This window comes from Mobula hypostoma, chromosome 24 (genome assembly GCF_963921235.1).
Source record: "Mobula hypostoma chromosome 24, sMobHyp1.1, whole genome shotgun sequence".
In the NCBI taxonomy this organism is placed as follows: Eukaryota; Metazoa; Chordata; class Chondrichthyes; order Myliobatiformes; family Myliobatidae; genus Mobula; species Mobula hypostoma.
The window spans coordinates 8,499,333-8,521,852 of NC_086120.1; the positions used below are offsets into that span (position 1 = coordinate 8,499,333).

At 43.8% G+C, this 22,520-nt stretch overlaps 1 protein-coding gene and 1 pseudogene across 1 annotated transcript; one reads left to right on the forward strand and one right to left on the reverse strand.

Annotated features, from left to right (window-relative positions):
- LOC134337162 (ubiquitin carboxyl-terminal hydrolase 35-like) overlaps nt 1–19,527 on the reverse strand; it is a 42,931-nt pseudogene extending 23,404 nt beyond the window's left edge.
- On the forward strand, nt 2,492–4,863 carry LOC134337267 (immunoglobulin lambda-1 light chain-like). Its single transcript, XM_063032131.1, has 3 exons — nt 2,492–2,585; nt 2,689–3,045; nt 4,174–4,863. The coding sequence occupies exons 1-3, from the start codon at nt 2,540–2,542 to the stop codon at nt 4,494–4,496; spliced, it is 726 nt and encodes a 241-aa protein (XP_062888201.1). The 5' UTR covers nt 2,492–2,539; the 3' UTR covers nt 4,497–4,863.
- Nucleotides 19,528–22,520: the final 2,993 nt, after the last annotated feature.

The following is a 22,520-nucleotide window of genomic DNA, read 5'->3' on the forward strand; positions in this document are numbered from 1 at the left end:
AGTTGACACTATTTTTGGCACATGGGGAAGAGGCCTATTACTTTCAGGAACAGTTTGATATTCTGCTCTACAAATGACGACTTATTCTTTTTCCTGATCCTCTGCCTGCACAATGAATTCATTTGCCTGGCCAAGCCTCTGTACCTCGAGGAATGTATCCCCAAACAGTACTCGGAATATAATACAGTTAGAGGGCAAGTTGTCTTCAGGGGTCTCCTGACTCATTTACCTGCTTCTCTGTCTGTCTGGTGATATCCCAGTCTCCCCACTGCATGCAATAACTTTAGCTACAGGATGACCATCGTCATCTGGGTGTCCATTCCTATAGAACTGAGATTCTCCTTCAGACTATTTGAGGACATATTGCCCTTCTTACTCAACAGACTTATTTATTTACTTGGGTATTCAAAGAAGATCAATGCATGTATAAACTGACTGGGACATTACCTCCTGTTCTGCATTTCCTACTGCAGCATTGCTCCAGATCCTGGTACTATGGTCAACCTCAGATATTCCACATTCTTGCTTATGTTTATATTTATTACCCATCCAATGGTACCCAGAGGAGCTTTTGGTGAAGGCCTGCTATAAGTGGCTGTATCAATGAGTTGGGTTGGCAGGCCACTGCAGAGGGCATAGTGTGGCACTGGAGATGGATGCAGTCACTTCAAATGATACTGTAAAGGTTATTTTCACCAAAATAAACTTTATTCATAATAAAAAAAAGTTTAGAAGAGTAAACCGTGTAATACCTTTTCATTCTGAGGAAATCCATTAAGTATTTTTCAACTTATGTGGTCCCATTGGATCCTATACTTGCCGCAAAAATTGAGGATTTTCCTCGTCAAACCAGCCCCCTCCGGAACCCTACACTGTGCCCCTTCCCCACCGATCCCCTGCGGTGGCTGCACCAAGCTTCAGTGCATCCTCAGCATGTAATCCTGCAGCCTGAAATGTTCCTATTGGCACCATTCCTCCAGCAACATCTTGATGACCGGCCCAACTACTTCTGTGCAGACCAAAGGGCGTATTTCACCGAGGTGATAATCTTTCAGCGGCACTTGATAATCAGTCTCACGATGTGACGCCGGGAACGGTCCGCAGGTCAGACACTTTTCCGGCACGCTGCTGCTCGGAATGAACCGTGAAGCAGGCCCTCGCACTTTTCTTAATACCTTCTTCGCAACCCCGCAGTCCGCAAAGAGGCGAGTGACTGTCTCATCCCAACAAGAGTCCTCTCACGGGGAACGCACAGCGGCAGTGATGTTCCGGGCATACAATAGGGATCCGACTGTGAGAGCCCCTCACTCCGCTTGCCAAGCAAAGCCTTGCTGCCCAGTGGTGAGTTCTGGCGATGAGAGTCCTGCTGATGAGAGTTCTGCTGGATGATCTGACAAGCCTGCTCAGGGAACAACCCCACTGTAAAACATCGAGTCCTTCTGCTGTAGTGTCTGTAGGACGTTCTGCTTTGACCACTGACTTGTGGGCCTATGGTCAAAAGTGTTGATCCGGTAGAATTTTTTTTTCCACAAAGGACACGTCGTATGGCACCGTTTAGCTGATTGAGAAATTACGAGGTGACGGAGCCAGACTCATTTTTCACAAAACCGGGAACAGAAAGAACCTCGACAAGGATACTTGGTAGCCACGTACTCAGGTGCCACGCACATTCTGAGGCAACCACGCATAAGGATGCTGTCCAACGTGAGGACGGCATTTCGTACTTTTAAACTAATTCAAAGTAAGACACTGCAGTCCGAAACATCAGTCTAATGTCGTGTTTAACTTTAAGCCAGCAGCGCATCTATTACGCGCAGCTTGTTGACCAATGCAGTTCACGTATCTATACATATATCTCGTAATTATGTATTTAAACGAATAAGAATGCTCAGTTAAACTATGTATGTACTGAAATAAGTAAAATATTACGCAAATAATACTGAATATTAACAGTACAACAGGTATGATTTTGCCTTGATTCTCCAAGGACTGTGCATTGTGAACCGTCTTCCTGGCTCCATCTTGGATTCCCAGAAGCTCCCGGAAGATGGCCCGGGTGTTTTCCAAACTAGAGAAACAAGAGATGGGCCACACCCTGCGCCAACAGCAGCAACCCTGAGAGGGTGCCAGGGAGGGTGTGAACGCAATATTGAATGACCGAAGTGGGAGCGGGTATTCTGCACCTTCTACCCTGTTGTAACTGGAAGTGTGAGAGGCATCTCTGTTCCGAGAGATGGAATCAAGGAAATGAAGGGAGAGTATGGGAAATGTCAGACAATGAACGACCTGCTCATCTGCACGTTGTCTTGAACAGATATGTCAGTTACTGATGGTATCATCGCCTCGATCCGGTGGCGTGTGACGGTGAATGGGAGGGCTTCCAATCCTTCCTCTGGTTGGTCAGTGGGAGTCGCCCTGATTTGCATGGATTTCCTCCTAGAACGAATGGCTCTATAACTGGGATCCATTGGCAGCGGCGGCCACAGTCCATCACAGATCCACCGGCAGAACGGAAGTAAGAAGCTGAGGGGCAACAACAATGCGGACGCTGTGTTTTTTCTGGTCTCTGTCAGTGTGGCTGGGCTGTAAGTACAGGCAGCAAGTCTGCACCGCCTGTGTTTGCTGGGGTGGGTTTTGGAGTCGCGTTGAAGAGTCAATCCTTAAAGTTGAATTCCTGTTCTTTCACAGGTGGGGAGTCTCAGACTCTGACTCAGCCTCCAACCGTGTCGGTGAATCCAGGAGCCACGGCCACGCTGAATTGTAACATCGGAACAAAGGATAGCTATGGAGTTGACTGGTACAAGCAGACACCGGGAACAGTTCCACAGTGGATCCTGCACCACTATCATTCCTGGAGTAATCCAAGCTACGGGCCTGGGTTTAGCAGCGACCGTTTCACGTCGACAACCAACAGCGCCGGCACCGAGTACCAGTTGAGCATAAAGAACACGGAGAAGAGTGACGCCGCCGTCTATTACTGCGGAAAGTGGTTTTCATCGACCAATACTGTCGGGTTCGGCCGAGGGACCAAGCTCTTTATTGCAGGCAAGTGACGGGAATAAAATACTGAATAACCAAGCCTTAAGTACGGTCACTGGCATTTAATAATTGTAACGTTATTATTATTACCTGCGAATTTTACAGTGAAAATGTTGATTTACAATCCGTGTCCAGTGTCAGTTTTACTCGAAAGTTAGTCCTGACGAAGGGTCTCGGCCTGAAACGTCGACTGCGCCTCTTCCTATAGATGCTGCTTGGCCTGCTGCGTTCACCAGCAACTTTGATGTATGTTACTCGATAGAGTTGTGTTCGGTGAATCGTTTCCGTCTTTTAATGAAGCATTTCTCTTTTCGGTTGTCTTTTCGGACAAACTCTCCTTCAGCACCCATCCATTGAATGCCGCTCTCCCACTGCCCAGTCCTTGCCTCTTCTCCTGCCACGAGTTCCCCTCTGCGAGCTGTTTTTTCAGGGGCCGCTGTTCCGTGATCCAGGCCACTACACCGACTATGACCAGAGCTCCCATTCTGCGGAGAATCCAACCTCCGCATCACCACAGAGAGTGGGAGCAAAATCCCTCGACATCATCCCAGATCACAGAGCGGCCTACCCTACCTCATGCTATGGAGCTCGGTACCGCGCTATTTGGGGTTCTCGCCCATTTGGGGGAAGACAGATTGTGGCTTGTGTTTAATCTCCCGACAGCAGCGGGGCCATTTCTGATGGTGGGTAGGGCCGAGGGTGGAGGAGGAACTTGGAATACAGCGTTCAGCAATTATCAGTGGCCTCTCCTATCTTGTGTCAAGAACTGACAATGGACTCAACTAAATAAACACGGCCCTACTGCCCACTGCCATACTGGGCTGAGACACCTCTATCGAGAATGATAAAGGGGCTGATGGCACAGAGAGTGGGCACTGCCCTGGGGCATTTTGATGCCAGTGTGTCTCTCAAGTCCGTGAATGACCAGGAACCTAGCAGCATCACCGGGTGGAATAGATTTCTAGTTGGCAAACATGAAGTGTCCTTCTCCGCACTTCTAACTCCCTCTGATGCCCGTCCCTCCGTGAGATACTTGGCCAAAGTCTACGAAGCTGGGATGTTTAACTTGAGCTTCCGTTGAAGTGTGAAATCTTCTGTTATTTTGAAACACGTCTTCTCTTGTTCATTTTGCAGATCCGCAGCTCCCGGACCCTTCAGTGAAACTGCTTGGGCCGTCGGCCGAAGAGATCTCCGCTAAAGGATCGGGCACCTTAGTTTGCCTGGTCAGTAAATTGTCGATCGGCTTCCCTGTCGTCAGCTGGACAGTGAACGACAGGCCGACGAGCAGTGAGGTGCAAACCAGCGGGGTGACTCAGAACGCGGACAAAACCTTCAGTCTCAGCAGCTACCTGACGGTGCCCGGCGCAGACTGGAGCAGTGGGAAGAGGTACTCCTGCTCAATTCAACAAGGAGCAGCCTCGACAATATCCGCAACAGTCACACAATCCAGCTGCTAAACAGAGCGCGGCTTTGGCCTTGTTTGTCCCCGGTTAACGGGAGATCATGTCCTTGTATCTTTCACCTCTACCACTCTTACTCGCTCTTCACTGTACTTCCCTTCTGTTCCGCTCCCTGTAGTTTCCACTGTGATGTTGGAATATTTGTGCTCTGATTTGAGGCTGATTTTGTCATTTTTCCTACGGAGAAGCCACGCGGTGTTAAAGTTGATAGTTCCATGGCTTTTGGAAATTTCAGGCGGTGAATGGTTTTCTCTGGCACCGGGGTTTGGATTAATCAGAATAATTAATAAATGTTTTTGACATTCGCTCTCAGTTTCAAACTAACAGAAGGTAACTGTGACTAACTACCAATAAATATGATCAATGCAGGAATGATTTCCATGTGTGTGTTTTGTCATCTTTCGTGTTTATTATATTTTGACACCGAGTGGGAGGATCTCAGTGAAAGGAGATTTGTTTCTCTGCTTAGGTTAGTGTCCTGGTTTCCTGAAGTTTCTCTTCAGCAGCTTTGAACACCGAACTTCAGCAAAGAAGGACGGCAAGTACCATTGAGGACAGTGTGGTGTGTTGTCTGTAAGACTGCGATGTCAGCAGTTGGTTTTGGGAAGTTTACTGAAGGAAATGAAGTGAACATGGCTGCAAATATTCAGGTTTTGGTGTAGCTTTGGTAGAGAGAGGGATAAATTGTAGCTATGTTCTGTGCTAGTGAAGTTTCGGCAGTAATCACCGACACTGACAAATGGGAAAATCTGATTGTCTGAAATAATTGGATTGCAAGGGATGAAAATTGCCCATTCAGAAGTTTAAAAGCTGTAACTCAGCTATCATTTAGACGATGTCGTTGGGGTGACAGAGTCCAGAAGCAGAATAGTTAAGCATTTGTTTCACATCAGTTCCCGATCCCCCTTCCCCTACTGTCTCAGCCGCACTCTCACTCTCTCTGCCCTTTCTTTGCAACCGAACACTCTTCCGATCAATGCATCCTAGGCTGACCCCTCAGACTTTCTCCATTGGCAGCGCCATTACATTTATTTCCCGAACACTGTTCCTACTTTGATACTTCACCCCCCTCCCCACCAGCTCGCTTCCATTCTGCGAGCCCACCTCCACTCACCTACTTCCGGTTACCTCGATGAAGGGCCAGTCAACTCTTGGTGATTAAGGGCGGGGATTTCAAGTAATGACGACAGTCCTGCTGTTCATCATTTGAGAAGCAGAACATTTGGTGGCAGGGAGAGGAACATTATGTGGGTAAGAGAAAGAGAGATATAGAAAGAAGGAGTGAGAGATGGATAGAGAGAGGGAAACAGCTGATAGAGAAGGTGAGGTGAGGGGAAATGCCCAGGAGACAGAAAGGCAATAAGGAAAGCAGGTGAGAGGTGGGGGCAGAATTTCTTATAGAGGAGAGGTAGAGTGAGAACCTGGCCATGCTGGTACAACTGGAATTGTTCCTTAATGTCCTGCCCCTCATTTCACACAACCTTCCCCTCCTTCCCCTTGCTGTTCTCTCCTCCCTTTTAATCTTCCCGTGTTACACCGCTCCCTGCTTTCTCTCTCTCTCTCGACACACACACACACACACACACACACTCAAATGGACTTTAGAAAGATCTGTGCAGTTTGCACGTACATGGGATTTTGTAGGGATTGGGGACATCCCACAGCACAGGAACTGCAGCGCTGGGTTTCTAATAGAGAAAACACACTCACTAAAACCCCACACTTCAATGAGCAAGACCCACTTTTCCCATCAAGCAGAGAAATCTCACACCGACCTTTTCCCAAGTTGCCCTTCGTTATTTGTGATATCTTTCTGCTTCCTGCAGAGGTAAAAGAATATTCAAGTAGTAATTTTATACCGAAAAAAGCCTTTAATCAAATATTACAGCATGAACTTCACTGTTCAATTGTTATTGGGTGATTTAGGGTCAGACGCAATCTCAGAATACAAGACTGTCCGTTTAGAACTGAGATGAAAAGGATTTTCTTCAGCCAGACGGGAGTGGATCTGTGGAACTCATTGCCACAGGCAGCGCTGGGGTCCAAGTCGTTACGATAATGACTTGGGAAATATGCCTTTTTAACAGCCGTTGACAGTTTCTTATTTAGTAAAGGCGTTATGGGGAGACGTCGGAAGAATGGGGTTGAGAGGAATAATAAATCAGCCATGATGGAGCCGACTCGATGAGCTGAATAGCTTGTTTCTGCTCCAATATCCTGTGGCCTTACGGTAGAATTTACCAAAACACATCATGAGGCCATTCAGCCCAATTCAGTTTCGAGCAAAGCAACCCGATTGGCGCTCTATTTGTTTTCAAACATTCCATCAAGACGTAATATTACGAAGAAATTATATCAGTCAAGGGAATCATATCTCACCAAACGTAAGATGTTATAGTTGTTTGACATCAAATATCCCAGTCCAAGGATATCACTGAGCAGTTCCTCATGCAACACATTCATCCTTCTTCTTCATCAATAACCTTCCTTCCACTGAAAGATCTCCAGAAGATGATACGGCATAGGAGCAGAACTAAGCCATTTGGCCCAGAGAATCTGCTCTGCCATGATTGATAAATGTTCCTTCTCAATCCCATGTATACATGGTTGATTTATTACCCTCCTCATCGCCATTCTCCTGCCTATTCCCCTTAGCTTTGCTGTCCTTACTAATCTATAACTTATCAATCTCTGCTGTAAATATACCCATTAATGTGGCCTCCACAGCTATCAGTGGCAATGAATTGCATATATTCACCAGTCTCTGGCTGAAGTTATCCCTCCACTTTACTGTCTAATCGATAGAATTTTTGTTCAGAGGCTCTAGTCCCTGGTCCTAGATTCTTCCACTCTTGGAAACATTCTCTCCGTGTCCACTCCACTAGTCCATTCAGTATTTGACAGCTTTCAATGAAATCCAACCTGTTCTTCTAAACTTCAGTGAGTACAAGTCCCGAACCATCAATCATTCCTCATATGTTAATCCTTTCATTCCAGAGATCTTTCCCATGACAGCATTTCCAATTCCAGATAAGACCGCTCACAATACTCCTTGTGCAGTCTGACGAAATGCGGTATGAAGCCTCAGCATTACATCTTGTTTTTGTATCGTAGTCTGCTCAATTTACTTTCAATAGTACTGACTCAACCTTTAAGTTAACCATTATGGAATCCTGCACGAGGACTCCCAAGTCTCTTTGCATGCCTGATTTCTGGATTAGTTCCTTGTTAAGAAAATTGTCTAAAAGCATGCATGACCTTACATTTCCTTTCACTGTCTTCTATCTGCTACTTCTATGCCCATTTTCCGAATCTTTTCAATTCCTTCTGCATACTCTCTACTTCCTCAGCACTTCATGCCTCTCCACCTATCCACAAACTTGGCCATAAAGCTATAAATTTCATCATCTACATCATTGACATAAAACATGAAAAGAAGTGGTCATAACATTAACCTCTTGTCAGAGCTTCTGAATATCTAATTTAAAACAACTTACACTTACCCTCCTTTGTTTATCCTGCCTGGTATTTCCTCAAAGAATTCAAACAGAAATTTCTGCACGATTTCTCTTTTAGGAAACTATACTGACTTAACTCTCTTTTGTCATGAGTCTCCAGGTACTGCAAATTGTAACTTGTAAAAACGAAATTTAACATCTTGCAAGCTACTCACGCAGACTTACTGGCATGTACGTTCCTGCCTTCTTGTTAGGGCATATTCTGAAGGTAAGGTATATTGCAAATATAGCAGTCTAAGTTGGTGAACATTTTTAAACTTAGCACACACTTGAATCTACATGAGTCAGTGGCCTCGGGATCACAAGGTATCACCAACACCGCAGAGAGATGAACTGTTAAATACAAAAGTAGTGTGGTGTGTATACGTGCATGTGTGCTTGTGTAAGAAACTAAACATTTCCGTGTTAATTTTGTGAGACAGGACAACCAGTTGTGACGGGTGGTTACTGGCAGTTCGAGATGACAATCAGATACATGTATACTTGTTTTGAAAACTGTATTTTGGAAAAGGCATTTCCGTGTGTGTGTGTGTGTGTGTGTGTGTGTGTGTGTGTGTGTGTGTGATTTAATGATGCATCCATAACGTTGGTGTAACAGTTAGATGCAAAGGAATATAACAGGCATTTGTGCAGTACATAAGTTGCAGATTGCAGAATATGTACTCTGTGTGTAGTATGGAGTGTTTAATTTTTATCCACCATTTATATTGTATGTAGTGTGGGAATTAATGTGGAGATATTTGATGGAGACATTACACCCAGTTATATCTGTCAGGATGGCAGTGATTGAGGTCAGTGAATGTCAGGTTGAGATCCCTGAGAGTCAAGCCAGTCATAAACCTTGATTATGACCATCCCTAAGTCAATCACCCTTGGAGAGAAGCAGAGGATTTTCTCAGATTTGTCCTCACCAACTTTTCCTGTACATCCATGAGAGTGTCCCAGAGACTAGTCATCAAGATTCTGACAATCCTTTGTAATGACATGAAATGTGAACTTTTGCCTGTGATGCTGATACACTTATGACCCTGATACATTCTCCTTCTGCTGGTGACCTGACCGAAGAGTAAGCAATAATAGCCACTGCTCAGTTTTACCCATCACAACACAAATTGGTGAAAGTAAAGAATGTGATTAGACTGCAATTAGCCAGCATGGAAGAAGGCAACAGGCACACAAACGATGAAGCTGCAGTTGAAAGACAGTTGGTCAAATTTCTGGAACAACCTCCTTTTAGTCTTGCAGGTAGTTATTAGGGATGATAGTGTAAAAGTGGATGCATATAGGTACATGGGAAATGGGTTTGAAAATACAGAATACTTTTTTGTTGCCATATCTGATTAGATTCTCCTTCAGGCTTGGCCTTTGCTGGAACATTTTTTTTTGTGCAGGAGGACCAAGAGGAGAGTCTGTTAGGGCATATTCTAGAGTTAGGATAAATAGCAAGTATTGACTTTAACAACCAATCTTGACCTGAACATGGACTGGAGATTAAATTTTAAATGTAGACTTGGACAGTAGTTATCTGGAGCTATGGACACCAGTTAATTGAAAACCTGTCAATTCTGATTAACATTCATTTTGTGTGTGTGGAGTGTTGGTGCAAAGAAAGAGGTGTGAAAATTATATGTAATTCAAAGGAGGCATTGTAGATACATTGCAACTATAGAATTTTCTTGCTGCCGGATTCAATCCTTAAAATGTAAAAGGTCGTGTAATATCGAGCCAAACAGGCATCTTCCTCCACGCGTGCCTCATTTTATTCAATAGAACACTTCAGTAAACACAAACTTCAATATCTCTCTGATGACTTTGTTTGTAAAGCAACCATTCCTGACAGACAGTAAAAACTCAGACTACCCCATCTTTAGCGATGTTGTCAGGAATTGGGTGTGTATTTAAATACCTACAACAGCAGCAGCAAATTCAGCAGCATGCTCGCATGCAGGATACATTTTCTTTACTGAGTGCTCCCTCATTCACTGTGTTAATTTGGAGCTCAGGTTCAGTTTCCGACAACACTGGAACTGCAGCCCAGGATTCCTGGGAAGGAAAACACATTCAACAAATATGACAATGGCCAAGACCTACCAATCGCACAGAGAAATCTCACACCAATTTCTTCCCAATTAGTGATATCTCAGTACTCACAGCAGGTGGAAAATAAACATAATTTGAGGTAATATTACTGAAAAAAAAATCAGTAAATCAAATAATACAGCAGAAGCTGTGTAGTCATTATTTAGTAAAACACATACTGAGGCCATTCAGCCCACTGGGTCTATATAAGCTCCCAACAGAGTAGCTACATTAATGTCACGTCCATTCCCTCACATTCCCTAAAGCACCCTTTGATTCTTTTCCTGCTTCATTACATAGAGAGGCAGGTTACAGTACCTCAGAAACATAGAAATATAGAAAACCTACAGCACAATACAGGCCCTTCGGCCCACAAAGCCGTACCAAACATGTTCTTACCTTAAAACAACATAGGCTTACCTATAGCACTCTGTTTTCCTAAGCTCCATGTACCTATGCAGGAGTCTCTTAAAAGACCCTATCGTTTCCACCTCCACCATCACTGCTGGCAGCCTATTCCACGCACTCACCACTTTTTTGCGTAAAAAAACATACCCCTGAAATCTTTATCAGGTCACGTCTCATCCTCCGTTGCTCCAAGGAGTAAAAGTCGAATTCACTCAACCTATTCTCATAAGGCATGCTCCCCAATCCAGGCAATATCCTGATAAATCTCCTCTACACCCTTTCCATGGTTTCCACGGCTTTCCTGTAGTGAGGTGACCAGAATAGAGCACAGTACTCCAAGTGCGATCTGACCAGGGTCCTATATAGCTGCAACATTATCTCTCGGCTCTTAAACTCAATTCCATGATTGATCAAAGCCAATGCATCGTATGCCTTCTTATCCACAGAGTCAACCTGCATAGCAGCTTTGAAAGTCATATGGACTTGGACCCCAAGAACTCTCTGATCCTTCACACTGCCAAGAGTCTTGCCATCATATTTGACCTACCAAAATGAACCACCTCACACTTATCTGGGTTGAACTCCATCTGCCACTTCTCAGCCCAGTTTTGCATTCTATCGATGTCCCACTGTAACCTTTGACAGTTCTCCAAACTATCCTCAAAACCCCAACCTTTTTGTCACCAGCAAATTTACAAACCCATCCCTCCACTTCCTCATCCAGGTCACTTATAAAAATCACAAAGAGTACGGGTCCCAGAACAGACCCCTGAGGCACACCACTGGTCGTCAACATCCATGCAGAATATGACTGGTCCACTATCACACTTGGTCTTCTGTTGGCAACACAGTTCCAGATCCACAACGCAATGTCCACTTGGATCTCATGCCTCCGTACTTTCTCAATATTTCTTAATAAGACTTGAATGGGGTACCTTATCAAATGCCTTGCTAAAATCCATATACACTAAATCTATGGCTCTAGCTTCATCAATGTGCTCAGTCACATCCTCAAAAAAATCATTCAGGCTCGTAAGACACGACCTGACTTTGACAAACCAGGCTAACTATTCCTAATCATATAATGCCTCTCCAAATGTTCATAATCCTGCCTCTCAGGATCTTCGCCATCAACTGACCAATCAACCTTGTCAATATTGAGCAAGCAAAATTGAGCATCACTGGAAAATTCAAGTGCTCAGAAAGAATACAGACAAATTTCACATGGACAAGCTCAGGATCAATTCCAGGTCACTGAATCCATGAGGTATCTCATTGCATTGCATACCTCATGTACTACCTAATCATGTGTGTGCCTATCCTCCCAATGCATGGCCCACTTCTCCTGTTGGAAGTAAATGGGGATGATCAGGAACTTGGGAGGCCCTCGGATTGGAAAGTTCTCATTTACTCTGCGCCATTTTGCATTAAACAGGTACATTCCAAACTCGTGGGCTGGTCAATTGTGGGATAACAATTGAAGTGACAATGGGGATAGAGGAATGACAGCAAATTTATTGCACACCACTCTCCAGCCAAATACTGAAGAACAAAATTTCCCAGCGGATTGTAACAAAGAGGATTGTGCAGGTGGTGAAATTCAGCATGGTTATGGTGTCTCAGCATAGCTGGTACCATTATAGATTAGAGGGGACTGAGTTTCACTGCAAGGCTTCTTCATCAGCATCATTGCAAAAATACCTACACCATCTGAAAGGTTGAGAGAGATCAACACATGTTCAGTGAGGTTTATGACTAAGTCCAATGATATTAGCAAACAAATGTGGACACTAAAATTGCTCTCATACAGACTGTGTCCTTATAACCTCAGTCTAATCATCAGTCTCTCTGACTATTAGAACACTGGAGATGGGAACAGGACCAGTTCATACGGTCTCTCCATCCTGCTCCATATTTTAGTCAGGTCATGGTTACATAATCTCGGTCTCGACTGCACCTTATCACAGACTTGGGTTTGTACTATAGTTCGGTTTACACACAGCCATGAATCTCTTCAATGGCTCAGCTTCTAATGGAAGAAAATTGCAAAGATCCATTTTGTCTCTGGATTTTTAAAAAATGTGCGGAGGTTGACAGTTCCCCTGAGTCTGGGCAGGTATATCCAAGAACAGCATGGCTGGGTAGAGAAGAAATTAGGAGCCTTGGTTGAGATACTATTTCCACTGATAGGCAAGCCTAGAACTAGGGGGCATAGGATGAAGATGAGGAACTGCTTTCCCAAAAAGTGTTGAATCAGTGGAGTTCTCTGCCCAATGAGGTAGTGGGGTTTACCTCACTAAATACATTTAATACAAGGTTGGATAGATTTTTACTTAGTAGAGTAATTAAGAGTTATGGAGAAAAGGCAGGTGGAGATTAGTTCAAGGTCAGATCAGCCATGATTTTAGTGAATGGCAGAGCAGGCTCGACAGGCCAGATGCCCTACTGCTGCTCCTATTTCTTATGTTCTTGTTTGATTCATCATTATCAACAGTGAAGTGCCAGTAAGTTGACTGTATGGTAGCCAACAAAGTGGAGGATTGTCTCTCGACCTGGTAGCCTATGATTAAGAGTGTGCCTCGGGGGATGGTGCTAGGCCCATTGATGTTTGGCATCTCTATCAAACAATTTGAACAAGACCAGACAAGGCATGATTAACAAGTTTGCAGTTGACAGTAAAATAGGTGGTATAGTAGGCAATGAAGAAGATCAATCAGATATACAGGGGCAGCTTGATCAGCTGGGGAAGTGAGATGGAGGATGTGAAATGGAGTTTAATTTGGCTAAGTACAAGGTATTCCATTTTTCAAGAGAAAATATGGATAGGTCTTTCACATAAATGTGATTATTGTTGAACAGAGCTCCCGTGGAGTGCAAGTACAAGGTTAATTGAAAGGATAGTCACCGTTAGACTAGGTGGCAAAGACGATTTTTGGCACTATGGATTTCATTTGACATGACTTTCAGTATATAAGTTGGAAGGCCACGGTGCAGTTTTACAGGATATTCCTGTCATTATACTTGAGTACAAATTTGATTGCCCTGCTAAAAGAAAATATGATGAAACTGAAAAAAGTGCAGACAGGATTTACATGTTGCCAGGACTTGAGTAACTGTGTTATCGGGAGAAGTTAGTCAGGTTAGAACTGAAAGGTAATCAGATGGAGATAAAGATACAGATCATGAAAGACATAGATAGGGTGAATGCACTCAGCCATTTTTTTACAAATTTTGTGAATTAAGAACAAGAGGACATGAGTTTAATGTCAGAGGGAACACCTGTCACAACAGTGCTGGAGCTCATCACCAGCAATACTGGAAAAATGAGCCTTGAGAACACAGGTTCAATTTTGGAAAGTGTAACTCAATTCACAATGCTCAACACTTTCACAGCAGCCAAACATTTCAGTAAACCAATAATCCACTTTTCAATATTACTGGCTAATAACCATGCCAGCCAATCAATTATATTGGTCAAAACCATTATCAAGTCTGCATTCATGATATAGTCATCAGTCATCGAGATTTGACCCCATCTATAATTTATAGATTTGCCGGTTTCAGTGCTGTGCAATTGCTCAGCAAAAGGAGGTGTATGACGCTCCTTCCATCTGATAGCCTGCAGGTCACCCTTGGCAAGGTGTAGCTCCTGTTTAGCCTCCCAATCAAGGTCAACGTGAAGCCATGGTTTTCAGGTGGTGGATGGCTTTGCAAGCAGATTCTACAAATGGAATTTACGGTAGTAAAATTAAAAACGCTGGGCAGATGAATCTGCTGATCAATGGTCAGGGTTACCCGTCCAGGATGGACACTGCAACTGAAGAAGGCAACGGGAAACCACTTCAGTACACCTCCCTTGTACAATCATCAACTCAAATCAACTGTGTTCTCAGCTCAAAGATGTGAATGGACCCTTCACCGAATGAGCCTCATCCAGTAGAGGATCTCATGAGCCATAGGTGAACCTCACAGTTATCCAGCAACTGTCGGCAGATCAAAAGCAAAAACGATCAGACTAGCAACCTGGAATGTAAGAACTCTTAACAAACCTGATAAACTAGACAACATCAAACAGGAAATGGAAAGATTAAAAATCAACATCTTGGGAGTGAGCGAGATGAGGTGGAAAGGAGCTGGTAAAACAAGCTCAGAGGGATATACCATCAGTTATTCAGGAGGAGAAATACATGAAAAAGGTGCTGGAATTATGTTAGGTGAAGAACATGCAAATCAATACAAGGTTATTGGACTATTCCAGATGAAATGTTGCTATGGAAAATACATGCAAAATATTTTGACATTAAGATCATTGAAGTTTACGCCCCAACAGCAGACAGCAGTGAAGAGAGCATCGATCAATCTTATGACGCACTCGAAACAGCATTAAGACAATGTAAATCTCAGAAAACACCATTATTCAAGTTGACTTCAACGCAAAAGTAGTCAAGACCAGGGACGACGACAATATTGGGCATTTCGGCAATGGTGAGGGAAATGAGCGAAGTGAACGACTAGCGACATGGGTGACAGAAAATGATGATATAATTGGTAATACCGTCTTCAAGCAACACCCGAGAAAACTATACACATGGAAGAGCACAGGGGATAATACCAGAAACCAAATTGATTTCGTGCTTATAAGGAGAAGATAGAAAAATGCTCTGAAATCATGCAAACATATCCGGGTGCAGACTGCTACAGTGATCATGTACCAATAATCAGCGTGATGTACCTGAGACTCAGAAAGCTTAATAGACCAAAAGTAGAACCGAAACTGAATTTGGGACCTTTGAGAAAAAAAACAGTGACATCAAAAATGAATTCCAAATAACTGTGAAGAACAAATTCAAGGCTATACAAAACGTCACTATTGCAGAACAGCAATGGAAAAACCTCAGAGACAGCATAACACAAGCAGCACAAGAGGTGATTCGCAAACAACAGAAAAAAGCTAAAAAGAAATGGATGACAGAAGAAATTCTGAATCTTATGGAACAAAGAAAATGTAAGGAAAACGGAAAAGCATGCATGCACAGATAACAACTAAGTGCAAGGAAGCAAAAGAAAAGTGGCTTAAGGACAAATATGAGTTAATAGAACAATTGCAGAAGACCAACAACAGCAAATGTATGCGCAACAGGATCAAAGAGGTCACATATTGGAAGAAAAGTGGGACAAAAACAAAATGTACAAAAGCAAAAGACGGCTCTACAATTATGGAAAAAGGAAAAATAATGCAAAGATGGTCAGAATACATCAAAGACCTATACAACAAAAAAAACCGTGAGGACAACTTTGAGACTGGCAACAACAACGAGGGCCCAGCAATACTGAAAGAAGAAGTGGAGCATGCTCTGAAGAAAATGCGAAAGGGAAAATCATCAGGACCAGATAAAATTCCGGTTAAACTGCATGAAGTGCCAGGAGATTTTGGTGGAGAGAAATTAACTCTTATTAAATAGAATACACAACAGTGACAAAGTACCAGATGATATTTAACAGACAGTATTCATTGCACTGCCAAAGAAACCAGATGTAACAGCGTGTGGACAACACAGAACAGTAAGCTTAATTAGCCACCTCACAAAAATTCTACTTAGAATTGTCATGCTCAGAATAAGAAACAAAATTAAACCAGAGATCAGTGAAGAACAGTGCGGCTTTGTAGAAGACAAGGGAATGTAAAACACCAATTATATTCTCAGGAACATTGTCGAAAGGTCAATAGAAGTACTACAAGATCTATACTTCTGTTTCATTGACTACACAAAAGCCTTTGGCACGGTGAAATACCAAGTCATCATGAAAATACTTAAAGATATTAATATCGACGGAAAAGATCTGAGAATAATCAGGAATCTCTACCGGCAAAAAAGTGCAGCCATACGGATAAAGAACGAGATTGGTGAATACCAGCCAATAAAGCGAGGAGGTAGACAGTGTTCTGTTCTATCACCAGATCTGTTCTCCCTGTATAGTGAAAACATCATGAGAACCATACAAGACCTACTTGGAATAAGTACAGGAGGATACAATATCAACAGCCTCCGCTATGTGGATGATACAGTACTAATAGCAAATAGTGAAGTGACTTTACAGAAACTAGTATCTACCATCAACACAGAGAGCGAAAATCTTGACCTAACCTTAAACAAAAAGAAAACTGAAGTAATGGTAATATCAAAGAAACCCGATATCCCAAACTGTAGGATCGCTTTGGGAAATGATATACTGAAATATGTTCAGAACTTCAATTACCTTGGATTATGGGTAACATCTGATGGCAAAGGCGAAACAGAAAAGAATAGCAATGAGAAGAACAGCATTTACAGAAATGAGAAACATCCTAACGAACAACAAAAGAGCAATTGAAATCCGCCTTGGAACTCTCAGCTGCTACATTCTTCCTATAATGATATATGGCTGCGAAGTCATGGACCATCACAAATGTAATGGAAAAAACGATCAAGGCAGCAGAGATGTGGTTCCTCAGAAGAATGCTATGCATATCATATACGGACAGGATAACCAACAAAGAAGTTCTACAGAGAATGAAAGCAAAACATATATTACTTTAAAAAAATCAGAAGAAAGCAATCAAAATTCTTTGGACACATCATGCGAAGAGGGGTATGAGAACATTGAGTTGCAACTGGAAAGCTGGAAGGAAAAAGAAGCAGAGGCAGGCAGAGAAGGAAAATGATAGATGGAATAACATCATGGTTAGAATCAGTAGAGGCAACAACTACAATTCGGAAATCAGGAACAGTGATAGATGGAGAGACATGATCGCCCACGTCGAACGGCAAGGCACCTGAATGCTGATGATTATTTCTGGAGTTATTTTGCAGTTTCTGAAATACGTCTTGTAAGTACATGCTTTACCAAAGCTAGATGGGAAGACAACATCATAACTTCAAAAATCTCATCCATGTCTTTTCAATTCTGTTTTCTACAATAAATTAAAGCTTTCAAGCTTCATTTACATCAAGGTTTCTAATCAACAAACATTCAATTTTCTGTATGATTTCCATGAAAACGTACAAGCTGAGATCATTTCAAACAATTATCATTGTCATGGTCTAGTCCGTGAAGTCTGCATTCCAGTCCACGGTCCGATCCGTTGACCCTTGTTCAGGGTTTTCCTGTTTTCTCCCTTGTTCTGTTGAGTGCATCAACTGCGGCACCAGTTTCTCATTTTGGGCTGGCAACATTAATAGCTCCTTGGTTGAGCTTCATTTGCTGAACTGTTCCCTTCCCTTCTCCTTCCGACTGAACCCTCACCTGCAACCTTCACCTGAAGCCGTGCTGCAACCTCGCCTGCGTCCTCGCCTGTAACACTGTCAAGTTCAACCACCGGAGCAAGACCAGGGTCTTGCTGTGTCAAGATGAGGTCCAGTCTGTCGTTGTTTGGAATTGTCCCTTTGTGACCTCGCCTTCGCTAGGTAGGTCTGGCCGTTTGCCACTACATTGTGTTGTGAACCGTCTTTTTGTGTCTTCGCCTCCGCTGGGTAGGTCTGGCTGATTACCGCTACCCTGAGTGGAGAACTGTCTGTTTGTGTTCCGTGTACCGTATATAGAAAGAGCCCCGGCCCTTGGCCCTGTTCCCAAGGAGGGGGTCCTGGCTCTGTGTGCTGCGTATGAGTCCTGTCCCTACGTCCTGCTCCCAAGGAGGGGTCCCGCCTCTTTGTTCCATGTTGTTGTCTCCCAAGTCCAAGACAAGGCTTCATGCTCTCATCCTGTCCATGAGCCTCACCCAGCCCAGGAGTACCTCGCCCAGCCCTGTGCTGGTGATCCCTCGTCCATTGCTGGAGTTCCCTCGTCCTGTCCAGGAATCTCTTGTCCTGTCCAAGCCATGTCCAAGCACCTCGTCCTGTGCTGGTGTACCTTGTACTGTACTTAAGCCACGTCCAGTCCTGTAGCCACGTCTCCTCCTCGCCTAGATCTGGGGTCCGAGCCCGAGTCAAGATCCAGGTTCCGGGTCCCTGTCCAGTCATGGCTCGGAGCCCTAGATCAGGCTCCTTGTTCCTAGTTCTTTGTCCGGGTTCTGTGTTTTTTTTCCATATCATAGCCCAGGCCCTGCAGCCAAGTCTCGTCCAGGGCCTGCATCAATGTCCAGCAGCCTTTCTTCACCACTTTCCCTGCTTTCTTGTCAAACCTGGACCTGTTCCTAGTACTTTAGTGTCTGTGTCTTGCATTTGGATTCACGACCAATGCCCCCCCTTATGACAATCATACAGACACAGAGAGGGAAGACAGTGCCACCACCATAAGTTAGTAACTCCACAACTACTGGAATAATCCTCCATAGGTTGCCTCTCAGAAGCAGACAATACCGGGCATTCCCAGGGAAGGATATCTGCTCGACAGTAAATTGACATTCCAATCATAGTCCCAATGTGGAAATTCGTAGTGGATCCCCTCTTGCTTATGAGAAGTAAAATGAAAATATCATTACACTGCAAAGAGTGCAGAAAGGATTTCCCATGTGCTAGACTTGAGGGACTGAGTTATGGGCAGATATCAGTCAGGTTAGAACTATGATGTGATCAGATAGAGGTTTATAAGGTCATGAAGGGCATACATAGGGTGAAGGAAATCAGAGCATTCTTGTCAACAACTGCAAACATTTTTTTTTACAAGTTTTGTGAATTAAGAACAAAAAGGCAGAAGTTTAACGGGGGAGGAAACACCTTTCAAAACAGTGCTGGAGCTCATCACCAGCAATGCTGCGAAAAACAGCCTTGAGAACACAGATTCAATTTTAGAAAGCGTAACTTCATTCAAAATGCTGAACATTTTCACAGCAGCTAAACATTTCTGTAAACCAATAATCTACTCATCTATGTTCCTGGCTAACAACCATGCAAGCCAAACAATCATATTGGTCAAAGCAGTTATCAGCTCTGCATTCATGATATATTCATCATTCATCAAGTTTTGAAGCCATCCATTCATTCCAATGGTACATACAGGACCACAGTGGTCAATGCATTTGATGTCCCATCAACATACATCCACATACTTTTGGAAGAGTGTATCACTCGAAAGAATGAACTTTGAACACAATTCAGACATGGCTGTGCACATTTTACTCTAGAAAGTTATTTTGCAACTTTTAAAATATGTCTTACGAGAACATGCTTTAATCTGAAGGCACTGCAGACAGCTCAGCTGAGTTCACATCCGGTCTTGAGGAATCAGGAGCCAACGATACTGGCGACTGGAGATTGTTCATAGCAGGTCACTTATTAAATCGGGCATTCTTCCTGGAAACTCGGGTAGGCGTCTCAGAAACTCAGGAAGGCAACCCGGTATCTCACGGTCATTTATCTCGGCACAGGTTTGACCAACCTTGAATGCTGCCAGGGGACCAGTTAATCCAAGGATTATGAGTGTGAGGGGTTTCTTCTTTTATGTTACTGCGTAGGCTGATAAAAATGGCTTCTCTGTTATGTTAACTGCTTGGAAAGTTCTCTCGCTAGCAGATTGTTTGGGTTATAGAGAGTTGTATTCAGTTGCTAACCAATTGGTTATTCTTTTTTTTGTATGTCGATGAGCTAATGTACGCGTGGGTTTTTGTGGAGAAAGCGGGACGCGGGATGGGGGAGAGAGGGAGTGGACGCGATGCTGTGAGCTGGCCGACGGGGCGGACTTCGAGCTGGAGTCCGAGGTCCAGGGTCTTCGGTGAGTAGAGGAGATGAAGACAGACTCGTGTGGAGCGTCTGGTCGACTACCGTGGTTGGTCTCAGTCAGCGGGTCTAGGAGTTCGGAGGGGATCGAATGGTGGAAGGTCGACCGCGTTACTAGAGCTTCAAACTGCTTGTGCACGAAGAGGTTGAACTTTGATAAGTTTGGCGCCTTTTACTTTCCTTTTGTATTGTATCTCTATTAATTACATAGTTCCAGTAATATCTATAAAGTGTAATTATTTAATCGTATATGGTGTATTGTCTGTTCGTGCACAAACAGTTGGAGCTCAGGACCCTTCTTCTTCACCCTCCGACCCCACGGACCACCTCGACCGACCGCCTGGGACCAACAACGGTGGTCGACCAGACGCTCCACGCAAGTCCGTCTCCGCCTCCTCGCCGAACGCCCTCCTCGGGGTCCGATCCCGTTAGCGGACATCACAGCACCTGGTCCATCCTATGTCTCTCTCTCCCGCCTTCTGCCACAAAACCCCGCGCATACATTATCTTCAAATACACCAAAAGCGTATCCACTATCCCAATTGATTCGTAGCATATTCTTATCACACTGTAAACCAAAACAAGCTGCGAGCGCAAAAAAGTTTCTCAGCGTTTAACATAACAAAGAAGCATTCTCAAGTATAACATAATAAAGAAGCCATTATAATGAGCCTAAGCAGTAACATAAGAGACGAAACCCCCTTACATAAGCAACGTATCTAACTCATATATTCCTTTCCTTCTCCTGGAGAGACAGGGTTCTTCCAAGCTGCATGGGTTGTTCCGCACATATAGCAAAATGTATGTTGGTTATTGGATTGAATGGTTCTGAGAACCGGCCTTCCGGGTGAAATCGGAATTATGGCTGTCAAATCTTATGGTCAAGTCCATAACTTCCTCAATCCTCCACCTGTTTCCTTGTTGCAGGAAAGTCTTTGAAGTGGTCCTTTAATCACCCTGTGAACAGAGCAATCAAAACATTTTTGTCCCACCTGCACTCTCCCACTAGACGAACGAAATGAATGCAATAGTCAGCCATTGATCACACTCCCTGATGCAGCTGTCGGAGTCTGCTAGCTGGCTGTGGGCCCCCAGCAGGAAGAAGGAATACTCTCCACCTCATTCTTAGAAATAGCTTAATATCACCCAACACAGGAGCGTCATTCTCCCACAAAGTCGTTGCCCATGAAACAGTCCAGCCCGAGATGAGGGAAATTATAAAGGCTACTTTACTTCTCTGAGGAGAACATTGCGGTTTGCAGTTCAAAGACTTGGGACCGCTCACTTAAGAATCCGCCTTGAGACACAAGTTTCCATTGTACCCCTCCAGGTTCGGTAGGTTAATTGACTTTCCAGGATAGTTCTGGGAACACGTTGCTGGATACATTGACGAATGTTCGAAACCAGAGACCTTCCGCAATGACGCAAGTGTTTACTGAACAAGCCGCTCGTGCAGTCCAGCTGCCTATCCGAGGCAGGCCAGTGCCGTGCGAAGTTAATCAATGTCCGCTATCCGGCGTTCCTCGCTAGCCGGCAGAATTCATCACAAAGACACGGGGATACACACACACAAACACACACACACACACACGCGCACACACACACTCACACACACACACACACACACACACACACGTCTACCTATTTCATTTGCATGTATTTAGAGAGACAGCGCAGAAAAAGCCCTTCCAGCTCCTCGAGCCGCACAGCCCAGCAGCCTTTGAATTAACCCTGATTTAGTCATGGGATAATTTACTCTGACCAATTAAGCTAAAAGCGGAATCAGAATTAGGTTTAATATCACCGGCATATGTCGGGAAAATTATTGGTTTTGTAGCAACAGTGCATTACACTATATTGACATAAAAGCTACCAATTACAATGAGCTGAATAAATAAAAAGGAAATAAATTAAAAGTACTTCAAAAAGTAGGGGAGAGAGAAAGATACTGAGGAAGTGTTTATGGATTCGTTGTCCGTTTAGCAAGCTGGTAGCAAAGGGCTTTCAAAATTGAGGGTTTCTTCAGACTGTTGCCACCTCTTTAATAGTAACGTTGAGAAGGGGACATATATTGAGTGACAGGGTTCCTTAATCACCGATGCCACCTTCTTGAGGCACTGTCTTTTGAAGCTGTTGTGATGCCGGGGAGTCTTGTGCCTATGATGAAGTTAGCAGTGTTTACAAATTTCTGTAGCTTTTTTCTGATCTTGTGCAAAGGCCCCTCCAAACCATACAGTAATGCAACCAGACGGAAAGCTCTCATCATTACATCTCTAGAAATTTGTGAGTGTGTTTGATGACATGCGAATTCTTCTCAAACTTCG

Coding starts and splice junctions, on each gene's coding strand:
- LOC134337267 (XM_063032131.1), top strand. CDS start 2,540: ATGCGGACGCTGTGTTTTTTCTGGTCTCTGTCAGTGTGGCTGGGCT. Junction 2,586..2,688: donor TCTGTCAGTGTGGCTGGGCT/GTAAGTACAGGC, acceptor GTTCTTTCACAG/GTGGGGAGTCTCAGACTCTG. Junction 3,046..4,173: donor GACCAAGCTCTTTATTGCAG/GCAAGTGACGGG, acceptor TTCATTTTGCAG/ATCCGCAGCTCCCGGACCCT.